The following is a 26,597-nucleotide window of genomic DNA, read 5'->3' on the forward strand; positions in this document are numbered from 1 at the left end:
AAGTTGGCGGGGCGGGGGGCATTTGGGGGCAACCAGGTCATTGGGGCGGGGGGGCATTTGGGGACAACCAGGCCAGCAGGGGGGCAGTTGGGGGTGACCAGGCAGGCAGAGGGGGACAGTTGAGGGCAACCAGGCTGGCAAGGGGGGGCAGTTAGGGGCGACCGGGCCGGCGGGGGGGTTGCAGTTGGGGGCAACCAGGCCGGCAGGGGGCGCACTTGGAGGAGATTAGGCTGGCGGGGGGGCAGTAAGGGGTGACCAGGCTGGCGGGGGTGGGGCAGTTAGGAGCAACCAGGCAGGCAGGCAGGTGAGCGATTAGGAACCAGTGGTCCAGGATTGTGAGAGGAATGTCTGACTGCCGGTTTAGGCCCGATCTCTGGCAGTCGGACATCCCCCAAGGGTCCCGGATTGGAGAGGGTGCAGGCTGGGCTGAGGGGACCCCCCCCTCCCGTGCACAAATTTCGTGCAGCGGGCCTCTAGTATAAAGATAAAAAGGCTAATTCAGTAAGTGTACACTGTGTGTCTATGGGCACACCGGTCCCATTGTAGAAGACATGGCACCTGCCTGTATGGGGAAGTGATTCAGTATTGATTTAGGAATGTGTTTCTGGATGTCCACAGAAGTGGACTTGCTCCTGCTCATGCCGACTGGCTGAGGACACAGGAATCTTCTTTTTTCCAAAACACTTACACATAGTTTTAAAAAATCCAGTTCAAAAAAATGTATTGAGGTGTTCATATGGATGAGTGCATGCATAATGCACAGCTTAACACATTTTCAGACCAAGAAGCAGAACAGGATCAGCACCCAGGAGCACCTGCACCTCCCAGCTGCTGTCCCCTCAGTGATTCTCCCGATTCTGAAAGCATAGATCAGTTTTGTCTGCGCACCATTAAAAAAAAAGGATTATATAGTGTGCACTCTCAAGTGTCTGATTCTCTTGCTCAGCATCATGTTCATGAGATTTATTCACATTGTGAAGTTGGTTATAGCTCTAGTGAGTGACTCCATCAGTTTACCAGTATTCATCCATCTGCTGTTGATGGACATGTGGGTCATTTCTAGGCTAGGGCTGATAAGGACAGTGTTGCTATCTATTTATATTTTAATCCTCACCTGAGGATATGCTGACTGAGTTGAGAAAGAGAGACAGAGAGAAACAGAGAAGCATTGATGTGAGAGGGAGAAATCGATTGGTTGCCTTCGGTATATGCCCCGACTGGGAATGCAACCTGCAATCTGGGTATGTGCCCTGACTGGGAATTGAACCCGTGACCATCCAGTGCACCCAGCCAGGACAGATGCATGTCTTTTTTTTCGTTGCTGTTGTTTGTAGACCTAGGAGTGGAATTGTTGGGTCGTGGAGTACGGTCTTATATACTTGTTAAAATGGAAGAGAAGAATCACCAAAATGGAAATATTTGAAACTCAGAACAGTCCCCTTTTATTTGTGGTTTTGTTTGCTGTGGTTTTGGTTACCTGTGCCATCCTTGGTCCAAAAATATTAAATGAAAAATTCCAGAAATAAACGTAAGTTTTAAATTGTGTGCTGTTCTGAGTCTTGTGAAATCTGCTGTCTCACTCCATCCCCCTGGACCTGAATTATCGCTTTGCCCCTCGTCTCCATGTTGTAGACGCTCACTGCCTGTTAGTCAATGAGTAGTAGCATATCTGCTATTGCAGTTCTGCAGTGCTTGTTATTTACTTAATAATGGCCCCAAAGCACGAGAGTAGTGATGCTGGCAGTTTGGATATGCCAGAGAGAAGCCCGAAAGTGCTTCCTTTAAGTGAAAAGGTGAGTATAGTCAATAAAATATTTTGAGATGGAAAGAGACACTTACACACACATTCATGTAACTTTTATTACAGTATATTGTTAGAGTTAGTCTATTTTATTGTTGTTAATCTCTTACTGTGCCTAATTTATAAATTAAACTTTATCATAGGTAAGTATATATAGGAAATATCACAGTATATATAAGGTTCTGAACTATCTGTGGTTTCAGGCTGCCATTGGGGGTCTTGGAATGCATTGCCTATGGATAAGGGGGAACAACTGTAGTAAGGGAGGCAATCAAACACCATGACACATTATCGAATATAATGCATAAAGGTGTAAGCTGATCTGAAACTCCCATTAAAGGGGAAATGCTTGAGTCTGGCTGGCATGGCTCAGTGGTTGAGCAGCGACCTATGAACCAGGAGGTCACAGTTTGATTCCTGGGCAGGGCACATGTCCGGGTTGTGGGCTTGATCCCCCATAGGGGCTGTGCAGGAGGCAGCCAATTGATCAATGATTCTCTCTCATCATTGATGTTTCTATCTCTCTCCCACTCTCCCTTCCTTTCTGAAATAAATTTTATATATATATAAAATGTAAATTTAAAGGGGAAATACTTGTTAAGTTTTTTCAAGGTTAGTAAAATCTTTAAGGTCCAGAGTCAGTTTTATTCTATATCTGCCTTCCTCTCTGCTTCCCCCTCCTTCTATGGTTGTCTGTATTGACTGATTTTTCTTGCTTGAACTATTTTATCTGTGTAACATAAAATATGTGTATTTTTAAAAATATATTTTATTGATTTTTTACAGAGAGGAAGGGAGAGGGATAGAGAGTTAGAAACATCGATCAGCTGCTCTGCACACCTCTACTGGGATGTGCCCGCAACCAAGGTACATGCCCTTGGCCAGAATCGACCCTAGGACCTTTCAGTCCACAGGCCGACGCTCTATCCAGTGAGCCAAACCTGTTAGGGCTAGGTGTATTTTTAGAAACTAGTTCTAGAACCCCAGAAATCAAAAAGTTAAGCTCCTCATTTACAGGTAAAGTGATTTTACAGAAGGGTAAAGTGAATTTTCTCAGGTTCCACAGGCACCAGAATCAGAACTGAACTGCAGCCCAGGTTCCCAGATTCCAGATCTTCAGCTTCTTTCCAACATGGGAAAATACTGTCCACACCAGGATGGAGTGTTCAAGATGATGGAAATTCCTGTTTTACCAAAACGAGGATTAACCTGAATGGGAAAATTCCTTTCTATTTGAATGAAATATGACAGTTACATCAAGTAACTCAAGCAGCCTGAGACCCAGATTGTAATCCCATGAGACCCTGATAAAAATCCCTGCATTTCTCTAGAGCACACCTTCCTCATTTTGAGATGAAAGTCTGAATTCAATTATTTGATTCTGTGAAACAAATTTTAAAAAAGAGATAAGAAACAACTAATATTTTTGTGATGCCTGCTACATCAGTATACTATGTTGAGCACTTTATAGCCACTCACTAGAATCAAAAATGTTAAAGTAAAATACGGTAATGCCATTAATAACTAATGTTTACCAGATTCTTAAAACGTGGCTGGCACAGTTGTAAGCACTTTGTTACCTCACATATTCTTCATAACAACCCTTTACAATAGTCCTATTGTTAACCTCCTCTTGTGGAATTTTAAATGAGAACAATGAGGCACAGAGAGGTTGAGTAACTTGCCCATGATTTCAGAGCTCATGAGCAGAGAACTCTTTAAATGCTGTTTCCAAACAAGAAACTCATTAATTCTGACCCTGTTTTTTACTGGCCAAACAAATAGAGCAAACAAATATCCACAAATGGCCAAACTGTATGGCATTTTTATCCAAAAGATAAAAAGGAATCTTAGTCCATCAGTCCATTTTTCTCCCCAAACGAGGACATGGGCAGTATCAAGTGCACATGCTTTCCTTTTCAGACAATATGGTACATTCTCAACTTCTGTGTATCTCTGGAGATGAGTAAGGAGCTGGTGGGGCACAGGCACTTTTTTCTTTTCGGGGCATGTTTCTCTCCGACGACTCATTTCTCTCCTTGAGCAGCCTCCAGCTCTGCCTCCCTCCATACCTCTTACCTCAACCCCAGAGTCCGGGTTGCCTGTAAAGGCACACCTCCTTCAGAAGCAGGAAGCGTGCACTCGTAGACCTGCTGCCTATACAGAAGGTGTCCTCGGAGCTCAGAGCTGGGAGTCCTTCAGCAGACACTCGATGCTTGAGAACCCCGGTGCCACCTGTCTCACCCGCACCCATGGTTTGGTCTCATGGACAGTTCATTATTTTTACCCTTGGCTTTCAGCTTCTCACCCTGTGACATGCCTTATCCTGACCTCCAGCTGCTTCCTTCCCCAGCCTCATATAACTAGTTTCCTGGATGGACACTCAGCTGTTCCCAGCTCAGACCTGGTGTATATTTTTTTCTGACCAGCTACAGGGTCCCTAGATCTTCTCCTGGCATGATGTCTGTCCCCACAGTCCGGCTCCAGCCTCTTCCCCTGCCTTCTCTTCTCACACACACTGATGTGTCCCTGATGGCCCCCACAAACCCACACCTCACTCCAGAGACCATTAGACTCCTCACCCCCAGCCTTCTGCCCGGCAGAGCTCCAAGAACGCGATCACAGCAACCTATGCATCAGCTGAACCAATGCAGAATTTCCTAATTACTAATAAACATAACCACCATTTTTTGAGAACCTACTCTGTACCAGATACTACTGACATCATTCTGTATTTAAAGAGCAGCATTTTTTTTTTTTTGCATTTTACCAATGGGAAAAATCATTATGTATTAAGAATATTAAACCTTTGCCTGTCATAGGCAGTAGTCCCCTCTTACCTGCAAGGGATACAGTCCAAGACCCCTAGTGGATGCCTGAAACCACAGATAGTACTTAATGTCCCAATTGATGCAAACCCCCTCACCCCTTCAATGACCAGCTCACAAGATCTTCTCACATGTGAATCTTTGCTCTTATTTATGTATCGAAAGAAGTATCGCTTTTTTTCAATGACCACATATGGTAAATTGCTTTCTGTTGAGTGAAAGAGCAATTAATTATGGTTGATGGACCCTTCATCTGTAAGTAGAATTCAGTTAAGTAATCAGTTTTAAAAACTTGCTACTAAAGAATTTCCAACTCTCCAAAGTAATTAATTATGAAGTACAGGAAGGTTTTCATACCGTGGTGATTATTTTTGAAGTTTTAAATTTGAATGAAATTTAAAAAAAAATGTTTTTCTGATTCTGAGTGTGTTGATGAATATGATATTTGTATTATATCTTGGTACCAAACATTTTATTGTCTGTCTTCACTTTAATATATTGTCAGAAGGTGCATATTTAAGGAGATCTGAATTGGTATCTTACTACCATGGGTGAAATAACATCAGCCATGTGACACGGCAGGCATTTTCATCATGCATCATGGAGACATAGAACCCAAATTGGTCAGCACTGCTTCCTGGTGCTGACATCTGGCTGCTCCCACATCCCTGTGGAGTCTCTGAGTCAGCATTGTGTAGGGCTGTTGCTATGTCTAGCCTACTGGGGAGCCAAAATGGAAAAGCCACTTGGACCATTCTTCATCATAAAGAATAAAGTTCAAATTAATTCTTTTTGGTCTGCAACTTGGGAGGAAACAAATTAACATAGGATACTATATGCAGTGTAATTCGAGGGGTAGCACAGAATTTATTTTTCTTTTAATTTCAGAGAGGAAAGAGAGGGAGGGAGGGAGAGAGAGAGAGAGAGAGAGAGAGAGAGAGAGAGAGAGAAACATCAGTGATGAGAGAGAATCATTGATTGGCTGCCTCCTGCAAGCCCCACACTGGGGATGGAGCCTGCAACCCAGGGATGTGCCCTGACCGGGAATCAAACTGTGACCTCCTGATTCTTAGGTCAATGCTCAACCACTGAGCAACGCCAGCCGGGTGTAGTACAGAATTGGAATGGTGCCCCCTGGAGTTGTCAAACAAGGTGGCCCTCTTTGAATATCCCAGGAGGTACGGTGGTTCTCCCAACATGGCGATATTTGATACCACAGGAGCTGTCAAGAAGGGGTGACCATTGGCCTTCTGATGAAAGCAATGTTTTTCTGATGGCTTCAGTTCAGAGTGCAGTCCAGTTTTTGTGACCAATGTTATAGAACCTTTCGCTTGTAACCCAAAGATGGCCGATTCCGACCTGTGACAAGGTTGCAGAAATTTTCAGGCCTCATACCACTTTGTGTGTTTTCAAGCCTCATCCCCCTAGTGTCATCCTGGCCGTGTTTTTCTCTGGCTGTAAATGTCATGCTGTAAAGCCAGAACTTTCTACCTTCTCTAAAGTGCTACCAAAGGGATAATTTGCTTTCTAATTTACCAAAATGAAACTAGAGACAATTTCCAGTGTGCCACATCTTTGTGATATGTTGGGTTATTTTGAAAGTAAGTCGATAATTTCATCTTAGGGGGCTGTGGATTTTATCATGCTTATTTTTCTCATCTCATGCTGCCTACTTTGTGCTGCAGAAGAAGGAAAAAAACTGAACCTATTTTACATAATATCTGCTTCCATTGTGTTATCTAGAAAAGGCAATTCTTTTTCTAGTAGTGTTTAGTTAGTCCTTTGATTTTTCTGAGTTTATTTCATTAAGATATTGGCTGCTCCCTCCTGTCCTGTACCTTCCCTGTTTTCCATCTCAGATATGGAAGCTGGATTGCTTCCATAACCTCCAGTTGCCATATGTCTTCCATGTCCAGCTTCAGGGCCTGGTGCACCTCTGCCCTATGGCCTTTTGGATGTGTCATTCACCCCACAATAAGTAATATTTCCTTCTCAACTGCCATTATCCCTGCAGATATATTTCTTTCCTCAGTAATCCTTTTATACCTCACATTGTAGGGTTTACCTTGCATTTTAAGATTTTGGGCATGTTCACTAAATTGAGTGACTAAGTAATTTGTCATCCAAACCAGTACAGTTCTGAGAGGAACAGCAGACATAATCTCAGACTGTCCCAGGCTAACGAGGATGTATGGTCAACATTACTTCTACAAGGATCTCCAAGATAGCGACACCTCGACACTCAGTGTGCTCAGTAAGTACCCAGTCAGCGAGTCCTTGACTGTCTCTCTTGTGAAATTTCTGTAGCAGCCAGGTCCTCTTGGAGCATTTTCCTGCTGATTCCCCTTTTGGCTAGACACAAATGATTATAAATCATATATACAGTGCCAGCAACCTCACCCCACCACATTTCCCTCACAAACACCTCCCTCCCAATGGTTTTGTTTCCCACTATTCATTTTGGCCTGAAATAGTGTTCACTCAAGTCCCATTTCTAAAGGCTAGAGATAGAATGACAGTCAAGGCATGCTAACACTTAACTGTGTATGTCAACACAATTCTTAGTTATTTAGTTGACTTTTGAAAATATTCTGCTTTCAACCATAGTACTTCTTAGTTATTTGGTTGACTTTTGAAATATACTCGTCTTTGAAAAATGGCTGGGCAAAGCATAGTTTACTATTGTTGTAGGAATTTCAATAACAGTCCTCACTGTTCTGGCAGTGCCCATTCTTGACAGCTAATGGCTTAGCAGGACCATTGAAGTGTGTTACTCATACAGTGGAAGGTCTCCCAGTGTGTGATCCAGGTCAGGGTACAGCCTGCTCCCGTTTCCCCACCTTGTTTGACTAGAGTGGCTTTTGTACTTTTAAATAAGCCATTCTATCTTGCTAGACCTTTTCTCCCCTCCTTCCCCTTTTTAAAGAATTTTTATGAGTTGATTGGAGCCGAAGTGATGACAATTGCCAGGAAGCAAAATCTCAAAGGACTGAGAAAATGCTCCTCCCTTCTTTTTTAACAGTGCAGTTTCCATAGGAGACTCACAATGAACTCGACATTGCCAAGTGGGAGGGAGCCGTGGCTTTTATGAATATTCCTGTCTCTACTCGGTCTTTGCCTGTACCAGGCTTTGTGATTGATTCTGTCCAATCTTACTGCTCTCCCCAGAGGCCCAGCCCAGGGTCCTTTGTTGTCCTAAATATTTCCTCTAAGGTCTTTCATTAACTTTTTCTTTTCTGCTCTAATTTTCCTCCCTCTTACCTACTTTAGCATGTAGCCCTGTAACAATAGTAAGAAAAGAAAAAAAAAAGTACATTCTAGTAATGTGATCAGCTGAAGCAACAACTGGATTTCTGTTCTCTATTAAAAACAAGAAACTTACACATTTCACCACTTTATTCTTGCTAAATGCTTGTTGAAATGACACACTGAAATGATTGAAGAGAACCAGCTTTCACTACTTAAATCTTTCATTGTAAATGTTAGTTGGGAGGAAAGCAAAATTTCTTTGTTTTTAATTAGTTGTGATAATTTAGGAAAAATAAAGGCAGGAGGAGATAGGATTATTAGTTTTCTTTATAATCACAGTTGATTTCTGTGACACTTAATTGGAGTAGTTTGCTAGTGGCAGAGGTTGTTAGTTGTCTGCTAGTTTCAGTTTGCCCCATCTTTCTTGATAATAAAACCCCTAATTTTAGCTGGCACATGGTCACCTAGAATACAGACTGCATTTCCCTGCCTCCCTTGCAGCTAGGCCTGACTGCATTACAAAATTTTGATTAATTGCTTATAAGTAGAAGTGCATGTGTAACTTCTTGGAAGTTTTCTAAAGGGGGAAGGCATTTTTTTTTCCTTTCTGTCTTTCTGAAGGGAATGCAGATATGATGGCTAAGCTCATGTAGCCATTATAGACCATGAGATGTGATCCATGCATTGGGGATGGTTGATCAACAAGATACCAGGAACCTCTGGATTGCCTGTGTATAAAAAAGAGAGAAACTGCTGTTATGTGTAACCTTTGTTATTTGTAGTTTGTTCTCACATGAGGTTGATCGTAGTCTCAACTGATCTATCTGTGAATCCATTTCATCTTGTTTGGTAGGAGGGCAGCTCTTTGATTTTTTTATCAGACTATATAACATAGAGATAAAGGAATGCTTTGTTTGGTGGGCAAGAAAATCTTAACTTTTATAAGCAAAAAATGTATGAGATGTTCTGCAGTGTCTAAAATCTTAGATGTTATGTGACTCTTACAGATCACAAACATGCTCTTCTCCTTCCTCTTTGCCTTTTTCTTCCCCCTTCTGTAGTCGTTCAGTCCGAAAGCCAGTAAGTGGGACAGAAAAAGAAAGGTGTTCAGATTTGGGGGCGTGATGGCCTAAGGCATGTGTGGAAACCTGAGTGGGATGAGGGGGGCATCTGTGCGGGGTGGCAAACCTGGCTTGGGAGGTTCGAAGCCAGGCAGGGCGAGGAGGGTGAGGGCAGATGAGGAGGGTGAGTCTGACAGAGTGTGATGGTGGAAGGAGGAGGTGGGGGGAGATCTGTTGCTGCATTATTACATTGGATGGCTGAAAGTACTCAGAAGAATCCACAACATACATGGTTTATCAGGAGTAAGAAAATATGGTGAGCCTCTGGGGACCAGGAGGCTCACTGGTGATTCCCTAGGATGGTTTTTTTAGCTGCTCAGAACATATTTTGTCTCCAGATATGAACCATCAAGACATGTGGGAGAACCAGGGTTTCAGGGAAGCCCAGCCAAAAATGTCCAGCAGTGTCTTTTATGCCCGACTGGTCATGTACCTGTAGCCAGGTGTAAGCCATCAATCTGCATGTCCCTCGACTTGTATTAGCTGGCTCTGGGGACTTCTGGGGCAGTTTCAACTTTAAATGAAACATTAAACATCTCTAGCCAACCTACTTGTCCTGCTTGTGACCAAGAATCTACCAGACTCCCAGGTTTCCCTGCAGATAAGCATAAGCTATAAGATAACTCTATGCAGTTATGTATAGAGGTATCATGAAGTAAGTGAGTAGGTTAAAGGTAATGGAAGTCAGAGGTCTCACTATTAGAGAAGGGGATTACAAACATGGGAAGGAAGAAAACTTGAATGAACTGCGTATTGAAATCAGATTTGTTGGTATGAATTCAATAATATAAATAGTGAAGTGAACACAGTTGTGTGTGTGTGTGTGTGTGTGTTCATGTGTTCTTTACCTCTCTCCACTGATAGGGGCTGAGAATATTGAGCCCCTAGATCAGTGGTTCTCAACCTGTGGGTCGCGACCCCTTTAGCAGTTGAACGACCCTTTCACAGGGGTCGCCTAAGACCATCGTGCATATCAGATATTTACATTACAGTTCATAACAGTAGCAACATTACAGTTATGAAGAAGCAATGAAAATAATTTTATGGTTGGGTCACAACATGAGGAACTGTATTTAAAGGGCCAGAAGGTTGAGAACCACTGCCCTAGATGGCAATGAGCACATCTAGTGCCCAGATTTTGGCTTATATATACATTTTCCACAAAAAGGAACCAGAGCTCATTTTAGAAATGGCTGATTCCAGGGCTGTGGCAGAAAAGTATCAGAAGAGCTTGAATACCTTGTGCAGAAAGCAAGGACGTGCTCAGAGTGATGGGACTTGCCAAAGGAGCTTAGCAACCAGGTTAGATGGGCACACACTGTCCAACTGGGACAGTTTGAACATCAACATACATAGTAATTTTATTTTTATTTTTTTAAAATATATTTTATTGATTTTTTTACAGAGAGGAAGGGAGAGGGATAGAGAGAAACATTGATGAGAGAGAAACATCAATCAGCTGCCTCCTGCACACCCGCTACTGGGGATATGCCCACAACCAAGTTAAATGCCCTTGACCAGAATCGAACCTGGGACCCCTCAGTCCACAGGCTGACGCTCTATCCACTGAGTCAAACTGGCCAGGGCCATAGTAATTTTAGATTATAACTCATTGACTAAGATAGATCAAAGCCATACAAGGATAAGTAAGTAAATCATGATTTCCAACAGCAACACCATTGACAGTTTGGATTGGATGAGTCTGTGGTGTGATCTTTTTGTCTTGGTGTGATGGTTTGTTAGCTTGGATGAGCGCTTTGTGCCTTCCACACTCTTGGCCGGTTCTCTGACTGGCACAGTTACTGAGATGGATCACTGAGGCTGGGCCAGCAAAAACCAGCTCTGCAAGCAAAGCTGACTGGCCCTTAGAATGTCTGATCCTGCTCATTAATCTTATTAGCTCCAACTTGCTGTGCTGATTGCACTGCTAATTGCATGACTTTTCTTAATTTGGTTTAACATTTACCGACAGTGTTATATGAATTCTTGAGTCTATTTTTGTGAGAGGTAACACTTCAACCTGTGAAAATAATTTAGCACTTTACATTGTAGGAGTGTAACTATAATTTGGGTACGTTAACTAATTGTGTGATTTTTTTTTTTCTTTTACAGTCTCCTTATCCCACATCACACAACTGGTCCTCAGCCACAACAAGCTAACAAGTGAGTTCACTTTCTCATTTGTTTCACAGTGTCTGCCTTGTCGGTAATGTGGTGATACTGCTGACTCTCTTGTTTCCTTTAAAGACACACGTTTATTTGGGGAATCCTAAAGTTTATTTTGGTGACACTAAGATACTTGAGCATATTGTCTTCCCATATTTTGTGCATTGCTCTATTTTGAAGACTCTTTCTTATTGAGTGTGTAAGCTGAAGAAAGAAAGTGACATTTTGTTTCTGTGGAATTCGTCCCATTTAGGGATGATAAATGCTGCAGTGACCTGAACTGCTGGGCCATTCATTAGTATTTTATGAAAAAAAAGTGTAAAAAAATAATTAGAATAAGAGTTTTTGCTTTCATCTATACTTCCTCTTCAAAGGGGAAAAAATTATCTGTTGATGTACTTTCCTTCCCTGCTTAATGAGGGGAGCAGGGGAGAAACCAAAGAGTTGTATAAACCATATATATACATATATTTGAATCTGCATTTTAAAAAATTATTGAGTCTGGTTTCTATTGGACATTAGTAGAGTCATGGTATGGTTAACAAATAGTAGGTTTAATACCAGCTCTTATAAGAATATCTTGCATGAATGATATGGGCCATTTTATTCTTAGCTGTGGCTTTAAAGATTTTTTAATGACAGGGCCCCACTCTCCTTTCTCATTCCTAATTGACTGTCACTTCTTTGTGTTTGCCATATTTCCTGCAGCCTTGAGTGATTTTCTAATCATGTGGCAAGAATTTGTTTGGGAGCTTTCTGAGTCCAATGAAATTGAGCCGAATGTCATCCTGAGGGATTTGTGCCCTGAATTTATGTGCATTGTGTACAGCTTGAAGCAATGTCACAGAGCTGTTGATTATTGAGAATTAGGAGTGGCAGGGCCCCTCATGTGCAGGAGACAGGCAGATTAGTTCATTTTTAGCAAAAGGTGCATATTTGTAAGGCAAAGGCAGAGAGGCACAATTGTCACATTTTAGTAGTAGGGACCACAGAAGCTGAAAGTGAGGGCGACAGTCACTTGTGGTCATTTTTGTAACAGGTGACATGCAGCTGTTTTTATTGTTTTTGTAGCAAATGGTCCTGTTGTCCACTGAGAATCTAATCCCAGTCAGAGGGTTTTGCTGTTTGTTTAGAAGGGTGGACAGCATGATTCCTGATTTCCCCAAGATTTTGTGAGCAGAATTCCTGAAGCTCTATACTCAGTAGTTTATAAAAATATTTCTTAATTGCCAAGCTTATATTATGCATCATTATTAGAGTGAAACACTTTACATTTAAACAAGAAAGCAAAACTTGCTTTAATCATATTATTTAATTAATTGATCTGTTCTTTAAAATATCTTTCAGATGGTTGTAACATTTCTTTTTATACTTCCACAGAGATAGAAATCTCAGGTATCCATAGATCAGTTTCTTGCTCCAGGCATATGATAAGAGATTAACCTAGAGACGCACAAATATGGACTTAAATTGTGTCTGTGAAAAGGTTGACTGTGAATGGATCCAAACTTCATATTTCTTCCTTCCTGTTTTTTTTCTTCTTCTTCTTTCCTCGTTTGAGACACACTTATCCAGTAAACTCTAATTAATCATCTTGGTAAATTCTGTTTCATGCCATTGTGAGTAGTGTCAGTGACACCCGGTCTGTTCCACTAAGGTCAAATTAGCATCTTTTACTGTTTTTCTGGCATTTAAATGAATGACTTTACAATGGCTTTTCAAGTGTTTATAGTAAATATGTCCATTTGATGGCAATATAAATATGCATTATGTGTAAGTGACTGAGCACATCCTCCTGTCATGTTTTATTGTAATCAGTGTCTTTCACTTTCTGTGGTTTTTAATAGGGGCTGCCTCAGTACTGCTTTTATCTTGCAAAAGTGTTTGTGTTTTTCTCTTAGCATGCCAGTTCCACTGGTCTCTAAAATCCCTGCTGTGGACTTATGGGATGAATGACTGGCTTACTCAAACTGGGGCCCTGATCTGGGACACCCATTGACTCCACGCATTTGAGTCAGTATCTGTGGGGACACTGTGATGTTGTGTTAACTTTCCCTGCTGCTAGTTTTGATATTGACAGGTACACTCAACAGTACAAGTGAGGCCATGAGGAAGGTGAAAGTGGGCTGATGGTCCTTAAATTCCTCAAGATTTTGTGAGCATAAATCCTTGATGCTTTCTAAATTACAGTTCATAGAAATATTTCAAAATTGTCAAGGTAATCACTGATAGAGGTTCATCATTAGTACAGTGACATTACTGAAATTTAAACCTGGGCACTGGGGCAATGTTGATGAGTTTTGGAAACTGGGAAGTCAGTGGCAAATGGCCCTGCCTGCAACCACTTTCCTAGATGCATGCATGTCCAGGAGGTAGGAGGCAGAGTAGCCACTGGACCATTTCCTTCTGCTATGACTGGACAGGTACAATCTCGGAACCCAACAGAGAGTTTCCCTTCTGGCCCAATGGGAATGGTTTCAGAGTAAAGATGAGGTTCACCACCAGACCAACCCTTCAGAAACTCCACTTTCCCTGTGATACCACACATATCCTGTAGAAGGCGCTGTTTGCCTTTCCAAACCAGTTCTGCTCTGGCCCCCATCCTACAACCAGCCTTTCCTCACCATGTGCTGCCACAGGAAGATTCCTCTCCCCCTTAGGTGCCTAGCCCTGCTCTGTTCTAGGCTACCTTGTCCCTTCCTCTCTGTTCTGCAGTGGCCTTGTCCCCACCCTCCCCCCAGGCTCCCCGACTACCCTGGCCAACTTGAAATCTTTCTTCCCCAAACTCCTACTGTTCATAGATTCTTTTTTTTTTAAACATACTTTTTTTTATTAATTTTTTACAGAGAGAAAGGGAGAGGGACAGAGAGCTAGAAACATAGATGGGAAACATCGATCAGCTGCCTCCTGCACACCCCCACCGGGGATGTGCCCGCAACCAAGGCACATGCCCCCGACCGGAATCGAACCTGAGACCCTTCAGTCCGCAGGCCGACGCTCTATCCACTGAGCCAAACCGGTCAGGGCTGTTCATAGATTCTTTACACCAGTGTCGCACATCCTTGTCCGCGTGTTTCATCTTTCTTCTCTCTCTCCAAACAGATCTTAGGCTTTATTGAAAGCAGGACTGTGTCCTAGTCTTCTTTCATGTCCTGTTCTTGCTGAACACACAGTGGCCTCCCAGTAATTACCTGTATAGACCAGCTGATGGAAGGAAGCAGTCCGTGACGGGGAGGAAAGCTGGCCTGAGGTGAATGGTCAGTGTAGGAACTGGACAGTTTTTTCAGGCTTTCCCAGTATAGGGGCTTGAATAGGTGTGGTCACCACAAACTTCTGTTTCTAACTCGTGGGCCCATTTCAAACGTGCTGGACTGTGAGAGCTGTAAAGAAACTTTACCTTATGTCCTGGAAATTGGTGTCATATCATCTTTGTAGTTATTAGGGCCCTTTCAGACTTGAGGAATGGTGTGTGGGCTGGCACTCCTCACAGACATCCGAGGATCCACACGGAGGGCAGGCTGGCACCGTGCTGAGCCGCTCATGGTTCTTCCCCCCAGCGACCTCGTGGGCCTCCTTTCACCACCTTTGGTCTCACGTCTTCTAGGCCCATTACTCTTTCACTTAAAGTTAGTTTAATATTCTGCATTTAAGGTCCCAAGTTAGTTGCTAATTTCTTCATATAATTAACTATTTTAGATGTTTCTTGAGGTGAGGAGCCCTGTCGGATGCTATGTATCCTACCCATGACAAAAGTGCCCAAAGCATGGTGAACATGAAATAGGTACTCAGTTAATGCTGATGGAGCATTGGATTGGTAGCTGATGAGTTGTGCCAAGTCCCGGCAGACCGAGATGATACCTATAAGGGCTGGCTTTGGGCTTCCAAAGAAGGAAACAGCAGTTATTCCAGTCTGTTTTCCTCAGTCTCTGCCCTGCTCCTCCACCTGCTGCCTTTGTGATTACCCTCTCTTGTAAGCCAGTGTTAGCTAAGTCTTTTAGTCTACTCTTTAATCTTATCCTTGCTTCTTACACTGTTTGCAAGTGTTAGTTTTGTAAGTGTTTTCCTACTCCTTTTCAGTCTTAGACAAGATTTTTTGAAACAGCCATTTTAACACTTGTCCACTAGAGGTCACTGTTGAGATAGGTATTTTTTCCCCCTTTCTGGTCTTGGGCCTAACTAAAGATTAAAAACCAAAATGGTATCAGATGAAATTTTTTGCAAGCTTTTCAGCTCTGTTCAACAGGGCATGTTGCTCTTTCATTTTACATGTATAGTTTACCATAATTAAAGTAGACTGTTCTATAAGGAGCTATGTTATTTTTCTGTTTTGCTCCTAAAATTGTACATTCATTTTCACACATCATTTTTTTAGTGTTATGATGGCTACTTTCTCAAGTTAGAAACTTTCCTTCCAATATCTTTCCATTGGAAGGATTTTATTGCCTTCTGCAGTATTTTGTATTGAGTATATATGATTTTCCTCCTGTGGAAGAAAGTTTAAAATAAGTATGTATGTATGTATGTATGTAATCAAATTGAATTTAAAAATAAGTCAGGAATGTGCATTTTGTGCATATTTATACTGATTTTTCTACCAAAAACCATTGTCTAAGAAAAAACACTGTACATTATGAAATGAATTATATTCTGCATCAGTAATAAAGCAATCCCTAAGCATTAATTTTCTAACATGAAGCTTTATTTAATATTAAAGATAATTTTATTCTTACAGCAAAATCCATATGTAGATATTGCTAGAACCTTAAATATGACAACCATATTTTTTTCGTTTTGTGACCATGTATATCGAGGATGAAGCACTCATCATTTTGTGCAAGAAATACGAAGGATATCTTTTTTGCTCTATGCAAACCGTTAGCATTTCACTCTGTGTAGACCTTTTCTAAGTGTGGGTCTCTGAATATAATTGTTAGGTTTTATACTTTGAACTTTTAACTGCCATGTAAAACCTTTTCTTGAGGTATTAGCAGTTTTGCCTGCAGTTTCAGGCCTTAATGGGACCATATCTTGTCATTTAATGTATCGGAAATGGCTAGACAGGCAGTAAACTTAGGTTTTATGGCAAAACGTGTGTTTTTTAAAACATTATTTCCTATTACTTAGCTGATGTATGAATTTGAAATTACAGTGAACAAGAAATGCTAGGATTTTTTTTTTAGTGATTTCAATAATTTCTTTATCAAAGATAATTTTCTAAGTACATAGAAGCTAATGTAATATTTTGAAATTTTATGCAGATGCACATATTGATGGGATTTCCATAAGTGTTACTATAAATGAATTAAGCACCATGATCTACATAAAATAATTCATTCTCCCAATATGCAGATCCAATTATAATGAAGAAAATTAAGCAGTTTTTTAAAAGCATAATAAATTGAAACGCTTTCCTACAGACATAATTGATTGTTGAGATGAATGAGAAAACTTAACTATTCCAATTCATAAGGATGACCTTCACCAGTCTTTCAACACCTTCCTGTTCCAAAGTCTCTAGTTATTTCCTCTCTCACAGATTATTTGTCATGCCCTTATGCAAAAGTTCTTGTGCATGGCTTGTATGAAATTAAACTGAGGGGGAATATGCAAAATAAATCATTTCTCTGTCATGAATTTATCTTGGGACAATGTCAAAACAACTTGTTGTTTGCATTTTAACAAAGTATAAATGTATTTATAATACAGAGGCTTTGATCAATAGCTTATTTTTTTAATTAGTGTGCATTTATCAGTTTGTTACCATGCCATTATTTGAAAGACTGGATTTGAAAAAAATATATTCCTAGCATTTTTGAGTCAGACAGCTTTGACTTACACACTATTGGATGGTACCAGTGGTTAGGTTATCATAAAATGCTGCCTATAGTTGGCAGTTTGGTGTTATTTTTGGTTTTAGTAAGAAAGCATGCGAAGTCATCCTGTAAAAGAATCTGTTGGCCTGGCCAGCACAGTCCAAGTCAATGGGTGACATTGGAGAAATAGGCTCTCAATGGTATAGTGTCCTCAGCTCAGAGACTGATGTCTTTCTTGCCAGTCCCACCAGCCACAGTGGCCCTCTTCTGGAATCCCTTTTCTTGGAGTCCTCCTCTGTGCTAAGAGGAAGCTAGCTAGGTGTGGTATGTTAATCCTTCCGCAGTGTATTTCTAAGTGGAAGACTTCCATCGTGTTAATTTCAGAATGCTGGTCGGCTGTGGAGAAAATAACGTGGGGGCAGGTTGAACCTGTCCCTTTCCAAATCATAACTAGGTCCTTTGGGGCAGCTGATGCTGAAGGGGGTTTCTCTTACTATTGACAGTAGAACTCTCAAACAGAATTGACTTAATAGCAAAAATGTATGTTCAGTCATCTCTTGGTCCTAGGTAGTGTGTGTGTATGTACACAGTGTGCAGTGTTGAGGAGGCTGGGAGAGGATATCTAAGAGGTGCTCTACTTGCCTATATACAACATTCTTTTAGAACAGCTCTTCTTAACATTTCATAACTCACTGACCTTTATAAAGAACTAGAGGCCCAGTGCACAAAATTTGTGCACGTGTGCGGTCCCTGGGCCTGGCCAGCGATTGAAGCGCGAGCATCTGGTGTGGAAGGGCAGGTCCCAGCTGACCTCTGGGCCCTGGGCAGTACCTGGGCCTCTGGGCTCCTGCCCCCCTGCCCTCCCTCCGCCTGAGTCATGGGGCCCCCACCCTGTTCCCTCAGCGCCTGGGAGCCAGGTGGCAACCCCACCCCCCGCTGCCTCTGGTCCCCTTCGGCGAGGCAATGGGCGGGGTGATCGGGCCCCGCTCGCACCTGCCTTGGCCTGGCGCCACCTGCTCACCTGCTCCACCATCCTGCCACGGTCCCACTCTCATCGGGGCTGGCAGTGCTTCTACTGCTGCCCACTGCCAGTGCTGTGTCGCCGATGCCCACCATGTTCTGCGCCGCCCCCTGGTGGTCAGCACACATGATAGCAAGCAGTCAAACTCGGTTGAGGGGACAATTTGCATATTAGGCTTTTATTATATAGGATAGGGTGAAAGCTGTGTTCATGATTCCTAGAAATATGCACATAAGGGTTATAATTTCAACCAGTTTGTGGATCCTGTTAAAATTATCCATGAATTCTTTAGGAGTACATTTAGCTCCGATTTAGAAACACTAGAATAGGGGAAAGATAACATTAGTGTACAGGGTGGGGCAAAAGTAGTTTTATAATTGTGAGTACCTATTATCTTGTCTTTGTCTTATTTATAAATTATTGTAGTATTTTCCAAATGAACAAATATAAACCTACTTTTGCCCCACTCTGTGTTTGTAGTGTGGATATACTGATGCTATTTCTTAAAGGAGTGTTTCCTGGAAATTTGTACAATCTTTAAAATGATATTTAATATAATGTGAAGTTCATTGTTGATAGTTTTTTAAAAATGTTCATAAGCACCACTTGTCTGCTTCAATTAAAATTTTTAAATTTAAATAAGATTTTCAATAAGAATTGGTAACCTTGAGTGGAATAGTGGAATGTGTGTGTGTGTGTGTGTGTGTGTATACACACAAAACACACACACTCCAATAAAACCTTGAGAATCTCTTTCCCATTTCTTTTTTTTTTTTCTCTTTGTTACTTAACTTAATAGGACAGAACACCACTCTGATATGGTTGACCACTAGTTATACTCATGGACCATTTTTTCAGCTATTTTCAGTGAATCCTCTTTTGTCTAGTTTTTGCTGTTTCTTTACCCTTTTATCCTGCCTATATATTCTCTGGTCTAATCACCTGATTCTTCTCTGATCAGAATTGCCTGCCCCTCTCTCCAAATCTTGCTCTTCCTTCAAGAAATTGAGATGCATCCTCACCTTTCTCCATGAAGCCCGGGAGCCAGCACTGGAGAGTGTAGTTAAGGCACCCCACAGCGTACAGACTCGGAAGGACCACTCTCCAAGCATATCATGACTTCAGGGTGAAAGGATGGGGAGAAAAGAATTAGTGTTTATTGACACCCTCCTCTGTATCCATGGGAGCAAAAGACTTAAAGTGGTTCTATAAGGAGAGGCTGTTGGGGTGGGGGGTGGCGGGGGAAGGAAGGAGAAGGGGTCGGCTTTGTATGGCTCTGCCTGCCATTCCCCTGCCGCCTCTGCCAATGCTGTGTGTGTGCATTTGAACGCCCACTGAGGCAAATCTAGGAGCTCCTTGGGTGAAGCATTGGCCCTGGGTCTTCACTTGTTCAACTAGAAGAGCAGGGAGAATTCCTGAGGTTCCGAGAAGGAGTTAACAAAGCTACTAGCAGTGGGCATCTCCATCCACCCCCAGCCTTCCTTCCTTCCTCATGCAATTACTTCCTTCCGCAGCATCCAACATAAGGCAAGGAAGGAAGCTCAGCAACCCAGTTGGCCTCTTGCTGAAATAACTCTTAGCTGTGAAAGAAGGCAGATACTACTGGCAGAGCGTGTGGGTGGGTGTGAGAATTTGACTTGTTTACTCTCTCCCTCTTAATGGTAATAATAATCAAGGATTGAGAATGTGTATGTATAAAATAATATATTGTAATTACATTTATTTAAGAGCCTACAGAGCCATTTTTTATGACTGAGCTTGCACCCCTATTGATGGAGTGGAAGTTTTCCATGTTCTCCTTTTACTTCTCACTCTTTCCCGTGTTCTAGAACTTCGCAGGTATTTTTCCTAGAGGAGCTCCTGTCCATTTCTTGCCCTTCACCGGATGTCACTTCCTTCCAGGTTATCGAATGTCATTTCCTCTTCTTAGTGCTGCTTCTTCAAACCTGCTCCCAAATTAATGAGTTCTGTATTGCTGCATGGCCTTGTTGGCAGTGTAATTTCAATTAAATTTATCTTTATTGTTGAAAGTATTACAAATGTCCCCTTTTTCCCCTCATGGACCCCCTCCAGTCCACTCCCACCCCCTCCCCAGGCCTTCACGGCACTATTGTCTGTGTCCATGGGTTATGCATGTAAGTTCTTTGGTTAATCTCTTCCCCCACCTTCCCTCTGAGATTCCTCAGCTTTTTAGATTTGTTTGGCTCTGTGTGTATACTTTTTATAGCCCAGGGACATATATTTTTGCATGTTTGACTTTATGCTGTAAAAATCTGCCTACTGCTTACTTGTAACTTTTCCACCTAATTTTTGTATAATTGATTATTCTCATTGTTGCTGAAAGTGTAGGATCATTTTTTTTTCCTGTAGTGAATTAAGTCATGGATATTTTTGGTTAAAATTACTTAAGCTGCAGAATCTTAGGAGCCTCATGATGGGATACAATAAGTATGTACTTGTAGGTGTGAGTACTTGGTAAATACTGCTGAGTAAACAAAAGTAGCATTACTATTGTTATTTATAAAGCTGATAAATATTTGGGGGGGGTGGCTCTTACAGGGTGGATGTTTAGATATTTTGCAACTTTATTTTTACCTTGAGGACCATGCAGATCATTTTAAATGAGATTTTGCTTTACTGTTTCATAAACTTTACATTTTTAAATAACCCATAACTACTGTAATTCACTGTTTTAATACCTGCTTTGGGGGAAATCCCATAAAATCTGCAAAGTTATCATTAGTATATACTTTTGAACTTCAAATTCTTACGCTAACGTATCATTAGTTCACTATTTACCTTGTGTATTTTTGGCCAGAAAACAAAAGCCATTAGTCAGTATAAGTACAAATGAATTTATTTGCATAAAATTCTGAAGAGCATAATTATTTATATGTGAGCATGAAGAGGTTCTTTTACATGTTATCACTGAAATGGCATTCAAGACTATGATCCTAATTGGCTGAAAGGATTGGCATCTGTATAATTAGTCTAGACATTAGCCCTGGTGTGAATAGACTATGTCTGCTAGCTATTGTGGCTGAGGAGCCAAAGGGCTGTCCTTTCACTCTGACAGCAATGTCTCAAGTCATGTTTTATGCAGTTCCGCTTATTGTGCTGCTTCCTACCTTGCCTCATTCAGGGAGAAGGGGGGTGGTTGCTATCCAGTATCCCATTCATCAGATATTGAGGCAAAGCAGTGTTTGCTTTCACCATTTTCTCTTAAATGGTCTTCCTAGCCACTGTATGTATGATGAATAATCTCACTCATTTTCATGTATTCTCATGAGTTTTGTAATTTTTCTAATCACTTTGTTGTTAGCAGTGTAACTTAGGAATCTAAACACCCTGTCTCATTTTAATATCCTTTACGGGCCCTCTCTGTTACTTTATTCTTCCCTGTTAAAGAAAAAAATTTAAAGCTTTTTAAGTTAAAAAATATTTTTTAAGTCAAGAGAAGCATGTGAAAATCTGACCAGACATATTTATTTGTGAAAACAGACAAAAATATTTTTTAAAATTTAATTTATCGGGGTGACATTGGTTAATAAAATTATATAGGTTTCAGGTATACAATTCTATAATACATCATCTTTATAGTGTATTGTATGTTCACCACCCCACATCAATTCTCCTTCCATCACCATTTTCCCCCCTTTACCCTCTTTTACCTTCCACCGCCACCCCCTTTCCCTCTGGTAATCACCGTACTATTGTCTGTCTATAAGTTTTTTGTTTGTTTTTTATTTAATTCCTTTAGTCTTCTCACCAAGCCCCTAACCCTTTCCTCTGACAGCTGTCAGTCTGTTCTCTGTATCCATGAGTCTGTCTCCACTTCATGTTTTTTGTTGTGTTTTTTTTTAAATAATTGAAGTTTTATTTTTATTTTATTTTATTTTATTAATATATATTGATTTCAGAGAGGAAGGGAGAGGGAAAGAGAGAGAGAAACATCAGTGATGAGAGAGAATCATTGATTGGTTGACTCCTGCACATCCCCTACTAGGTTTCAAGCCTGCAACCCAGGCATGCGTCCTTGACCGGAATCAAACCCAGGACCCTTCAGTCCGCAGGCGGACGCTCTGTCCACTGAGGCAAACCAGTTGGGCAATAATTGAAGTGTTTTAAAAACATTTTTATGTGCAAAGAGCTAGCATTCTGCAGTAAGGTAGATGTCTTGAATGACGCATTCACAGAAGTCATGTCAGATTTGGGGCAGCTGTGCTAGTCACTGCATTTTGCTTTACCTTATCCCAGATATGGTATCTTCAGGCCTTGTTCGGCCCTTGGGTCTGTAACACTGGTGTCCCTGGAAATGGGCACATGTTCGTAGTGTTTCACCATCGCAGCCCAGGGAACAAGTCCACCGCCGGTTGTGCGGGGTTGTCTACAGGCCGCACATGTACTGCTGGGATCACAGTCAGAATCTGGACAGATTGATGAGAAAGGAACATTACAAACCCATAATAAGAAATATACAGGTGCACGTTGTTTAGTTAATAGTTTAAAATACTACCCTTGCTAATGTGTCACATAGGTATCTTGAAAAATTCCACCAGAATATTCTGACCAGTGACATATTGCTGCCATCTTTTTATGATAGCGTCTCATAAATTTTTCCTGCCATGTATGTGTATGGTTTAGTTATTGCACAAGTTATTATGTTAGTTGGTTATTTTTTATGGGCAGTTTTGTTGTAGTTTGTTTTCTAAGCACTAGTCCTGTTTCCATTTATCGCCTACTCCTTTTGTAGATTACTTTCTTTAAATAGTATGCCTCTCTTACTTTATTCTCAAAGTATTGAAATGCTAGGTGCTACAGGTATGGTGCTGTGCACATAATAAGCATTCGCTAAATATTGGTTGAAAGAGCAAATGTTATCCCATCCACACAGGTCTGAATGTTAATTTCTTTTGCTTTTTACTTTGGCCATGGGAAAAACTCTGTGGTTTAGGGAGAATATTAGCTGTGTAATTTTTCCCCCTGTCTAGCTTGAATGGAGTCTTAAACACACAATTCACATGCACACCAAAAGGCTGGAAGAGGTTTAGTAAATTGAATGTGGGGTTATTGTTTATGTCCACAAAACAGGGCCCTAAATCACATTTCGCATAATTTGTGGCTTTAAATTGGACTGATTTAGCAAGGAGAGTGAAATAATCTCTCATCCTGTCAAAAAGGCGATACCTTCAGACCAACATTTAATTGCATTGGCAAAGTAACTTTGGGAAGGCAGCAGTAATTCTGGCTGCATTATTCTTGGTTTGTGGCTAAATTGGGATCATCATTTTCTCCTGGTTGCACTGTTTCTTTAATGCTCTTCAAACTAATCAGATGAAGGCAGGAGAGAAACTTTGTGGTAGCTGGAGGGGGAACAGGAGAACAGGCGGGCCTCTGAGCAATGTTGTCATCTGTGGAGCTCATACACTTCATGGTCCAGGTTCAGAAAAGGTAAGCTGACACCTGGCGACTCAGCAGGCACAGCCTGATTTTCTTCATGATCATTTACATAAAGTGAATACCATTCATTTGCATAAAAGTGTGTTTTTGACTACACATCTAAAAATGTGCTTTTGTAGTCAAATTGTATAGGCAGGGCTCACATGCATTCATATTGGTGTCCAAGAGCGTGGTTTCCCAGCTGCCACTATTATCCCCTTAAAATCTGTCCTCTTGTCTCCATCCCTACCACCAGCCACTTCGGAAACAAATCTATATGCCTTGCTCATTTTCCATCTGGATCACTGCTTCCTCGTCCCTTAGTCTAGAATGATTTGTATTATTCACAGTCCCCTCCTCCAAGGAAAGCATGTCCCTTATCTCTTACCAGGCCTCTTCCCTTTAAAAGAAATCCTGTCATCGATATCTTAGACATTTTATAAAGTTGAAACGATGACCCCAGACTAGATTGAACAGTGTGCCTGTCCTCTTTACTTATTCCCCCGGAGTTACACACTAGAGTTCTTGGAATGGTGCTCTCTGTAAGTATTTTAGATGTCTGTTTGGGATTTCACACACACCTTTGCAATGGTACTAAGCAAAGGTGCTCCTCGGTTTTCTCAGCAGTCTGGAGCATTCGCTGGAGGGAACTGGTGGGAAGGAAAGTACATGTACTGACATGAGACAGAATTCTTGTGTTGTGCCCAAGGCCCATGTCAATGGCTTCAGTTACCTGCATAGTCTTGGGATTGGTGTTTGTATGAATCATGGACAATAAGTTCATGGCCAATAAAATATTTATAGAAAACTTGAATCAGCAAATGGATACATGAAGTACAATCTATGGGAAGCATTTCTGCTACCAATCGAGAATTAGTACTTTTGAGATAAAGAAGCCTTTGCTTTTAAATTTGTATTTGCAGGTATACTGTAGGGAAGGAAGAATCTGTCAGGCCCCGACTGTTAGTATTGACCTGCCTATTAGTATTCCTATCATGCTACTGAGTTGGTTTTTCCTATTCTATATAATAACAGTGCATTGATCTGTTGCTAAGCTGATGTAACGTGTGTGTGTGTGTGTGTGTGTGTGTGTGTGTGTACACTGTTCAGGGTGCAAAGGTCAGGGCCAAAATAAGAGACTGGGTAGGTTGAATATTTTATCATTTAAGGTTGAACTTAAATTGTGATTTAGTGCAATGTGAAGAGAACAGCTCTTCAGATACCAGAGTATTAACACAGCTTGATGAACGTATCATTAAGAATGGGACTTGGAGTTCGCTTGCTGCAAGGAGACCAAAAGGAAGGAAAAGTGCACTTATCAGACATTGTATGACAATTATAAAGCTTATATGCTTCGTAATATGCACTTATAGGCTGTTTGTGGCACAGACATTCTCTTTGCCCTTTGAAGAAACATTTCCCTTTCTACTCACTGGTGAGTTACAATCTAGGAAAAACATACAAAATGTAAGTATATGTGAATTAGATGATTATATTGGATGGTTCTCTTTCATGTGAAGAAAAATACAGTGTGTTGCTGGCATTCCCTGTGAGGAGTGAGGTTCCTGAGTTCATAATCAGCATTTTTTGTCTTTATAGCGGTGCCTGCAAACATAGCAGAGCTGAAGAATTTGGAAGTGCTTAACTTTTTTAATAACCAGATTGAGGAGCTGCCCACACAGATCAGCAGCCTTCAGAAACTGAAGCACCTGAACCTCGGGTGAGTATCGGGCGAGGGAAACGAGGAGGAGGTGGAGGGACTGTGGCGTGGGCAGGGGTTCCCTCATGGGAGGAGCTGATTCCTCATTTCCTTTTATGTTTTAGGTTTTTTGGAAGTTTTATTGTTTTAATACATCCTTACAATGGCCTACATTAGTGCAGATCTCTTTGAGAACTAATTGAGAAGCTAATTGTTGGTGCAATAAGGTTGTGTGTTTGTTTTTTTTTACTGTATTTTGTTTCCAATAAAATTTTATTTCAGTGATATTGATCCTGAAGGGACTTACTTGCTTAGCTGTAACTGTTCGGGCCAGTTGTAATGTGGTTGACTCTGCTCTCTGTGTCAAGCAGAGGTAGTTCACAAAGCACCTTCCTTCTCTGAGGAGAAGGTACATTTCTTAACATGGCTTTATTGATTCTTGCAATTCTTTTATGTAGTCAAGAGGTTCTAATCTTGTCTGTCTTTATACAAAGATGAAGAGAGGAAGTTTGGTTCAGTTGAGGTTGCAGAAGCAGGTATCAATGAAGAATAATCCCTTGCTCTGTATATTACTTGATAGTTTTCAAAGTCCTCTTGCCAGCATTTGGCCCTCTCAACCATTATAAGGGTGGGCAGGCAGGCACTCCTGCTTTCATGTCCAGGAGAGGAAGCCAAGCCCTTTCCAAGAGGTGAAGTGACTTGCTCCCAATGGCCCCTATGGTTAGGGGCCATGCCAGGCAGAGGACCTTGTCCATCAGACATCATAGATACCACCCAGAACTTGGGCTTCTGAATGCCAGCTTCATCGTTATAGCTCTCAGATAAAAGTGCCCACTCCTGCTTTATTCACTGTGCAAAGTAATATATTCATGAAATCATAGCCATTAAATGCTCTAGTAAGGTAGTGATTTACAAGGAGTGGTAATAGAAGCTGGCCAGGTATTTATCAATTTAATAAGAAGCAATCATGGAGAAAAATCTCATTCATGGAATGAGTTTTAGTTCATTCTTTCCATGGGGAGTTTTTGGTTAGACACTCCTTATTTTGATGTTCATTCTGGTTGAGAGAGGAACATTTTTAAGATCCATGAGCATTTTTTCCCCTAATGTCTAAGGGGAAGTAGTGTTTAAAGGAGGGGAAAGAACACTTTAGGCCGGATGGGATTTCCCCCTATAAATATGGAGACTATATACCCAAAGAAAGGATCTTCTCTTTAGATCTTTGTTTTGAAAATTGTCATACTGTTTAATTTGCATCTGTAAAGAATCTAAAGCTAGATACATATACTAGATATATAAAACTAGATATATTCTTACTATTAATTTTTTCATGTATTAAATTAGTTGTTATTTACATATCAGGTGCTAGGAACACTACCTGGCACATAGTAAGCAGTACGTAAGTGTTAACTATTATCATCACCATTGTTGTTGTTTTTTTTATTCATTTTTTGTGTGAC

General features: G+C 41.1%; 1 protein-coding gene across 1 annotated transcript in view; it reads left to right on the forward strand.

Moving 5' to 3' along the window:
- The window catches only part of RSU1 (Ras suppressor protein 1), a 185,031-nt gene that overhangs the window by 11,594 nt on the left and 146,840 nt on the right, over positions 1-26,597 (forward strand). Inside the window, exons 3-4 of the mRNA XM_006093734.3 lie at positions 11,112-11,162; positions 25,038-25,158. Of these exons, the coding sequence (XP_006093796.1) occupies positions 11,112-11,162; positions 25,038-25,158 (172 nt within the window). The remainder of the gene's footprint in view (positions 1-11,111; positions 11,163-25,037; positions 25,159-26,597) is intronic.

This window comes from Myotis lucifugus, unplaced genomic scaffold, assembly GCF_000147115.1.
Source record: "Myotis lucifugus unplaced genomic scaffold, Myoluc2.0 scaffold_121, whole genome shotgun sequence".
Taxonomy (NCBI): Eukaryota; Metazoa; Chordata; class Mammalia; order Chiroptera; family Vespertilionidae; genus Myotis; species Myotis lucifugus.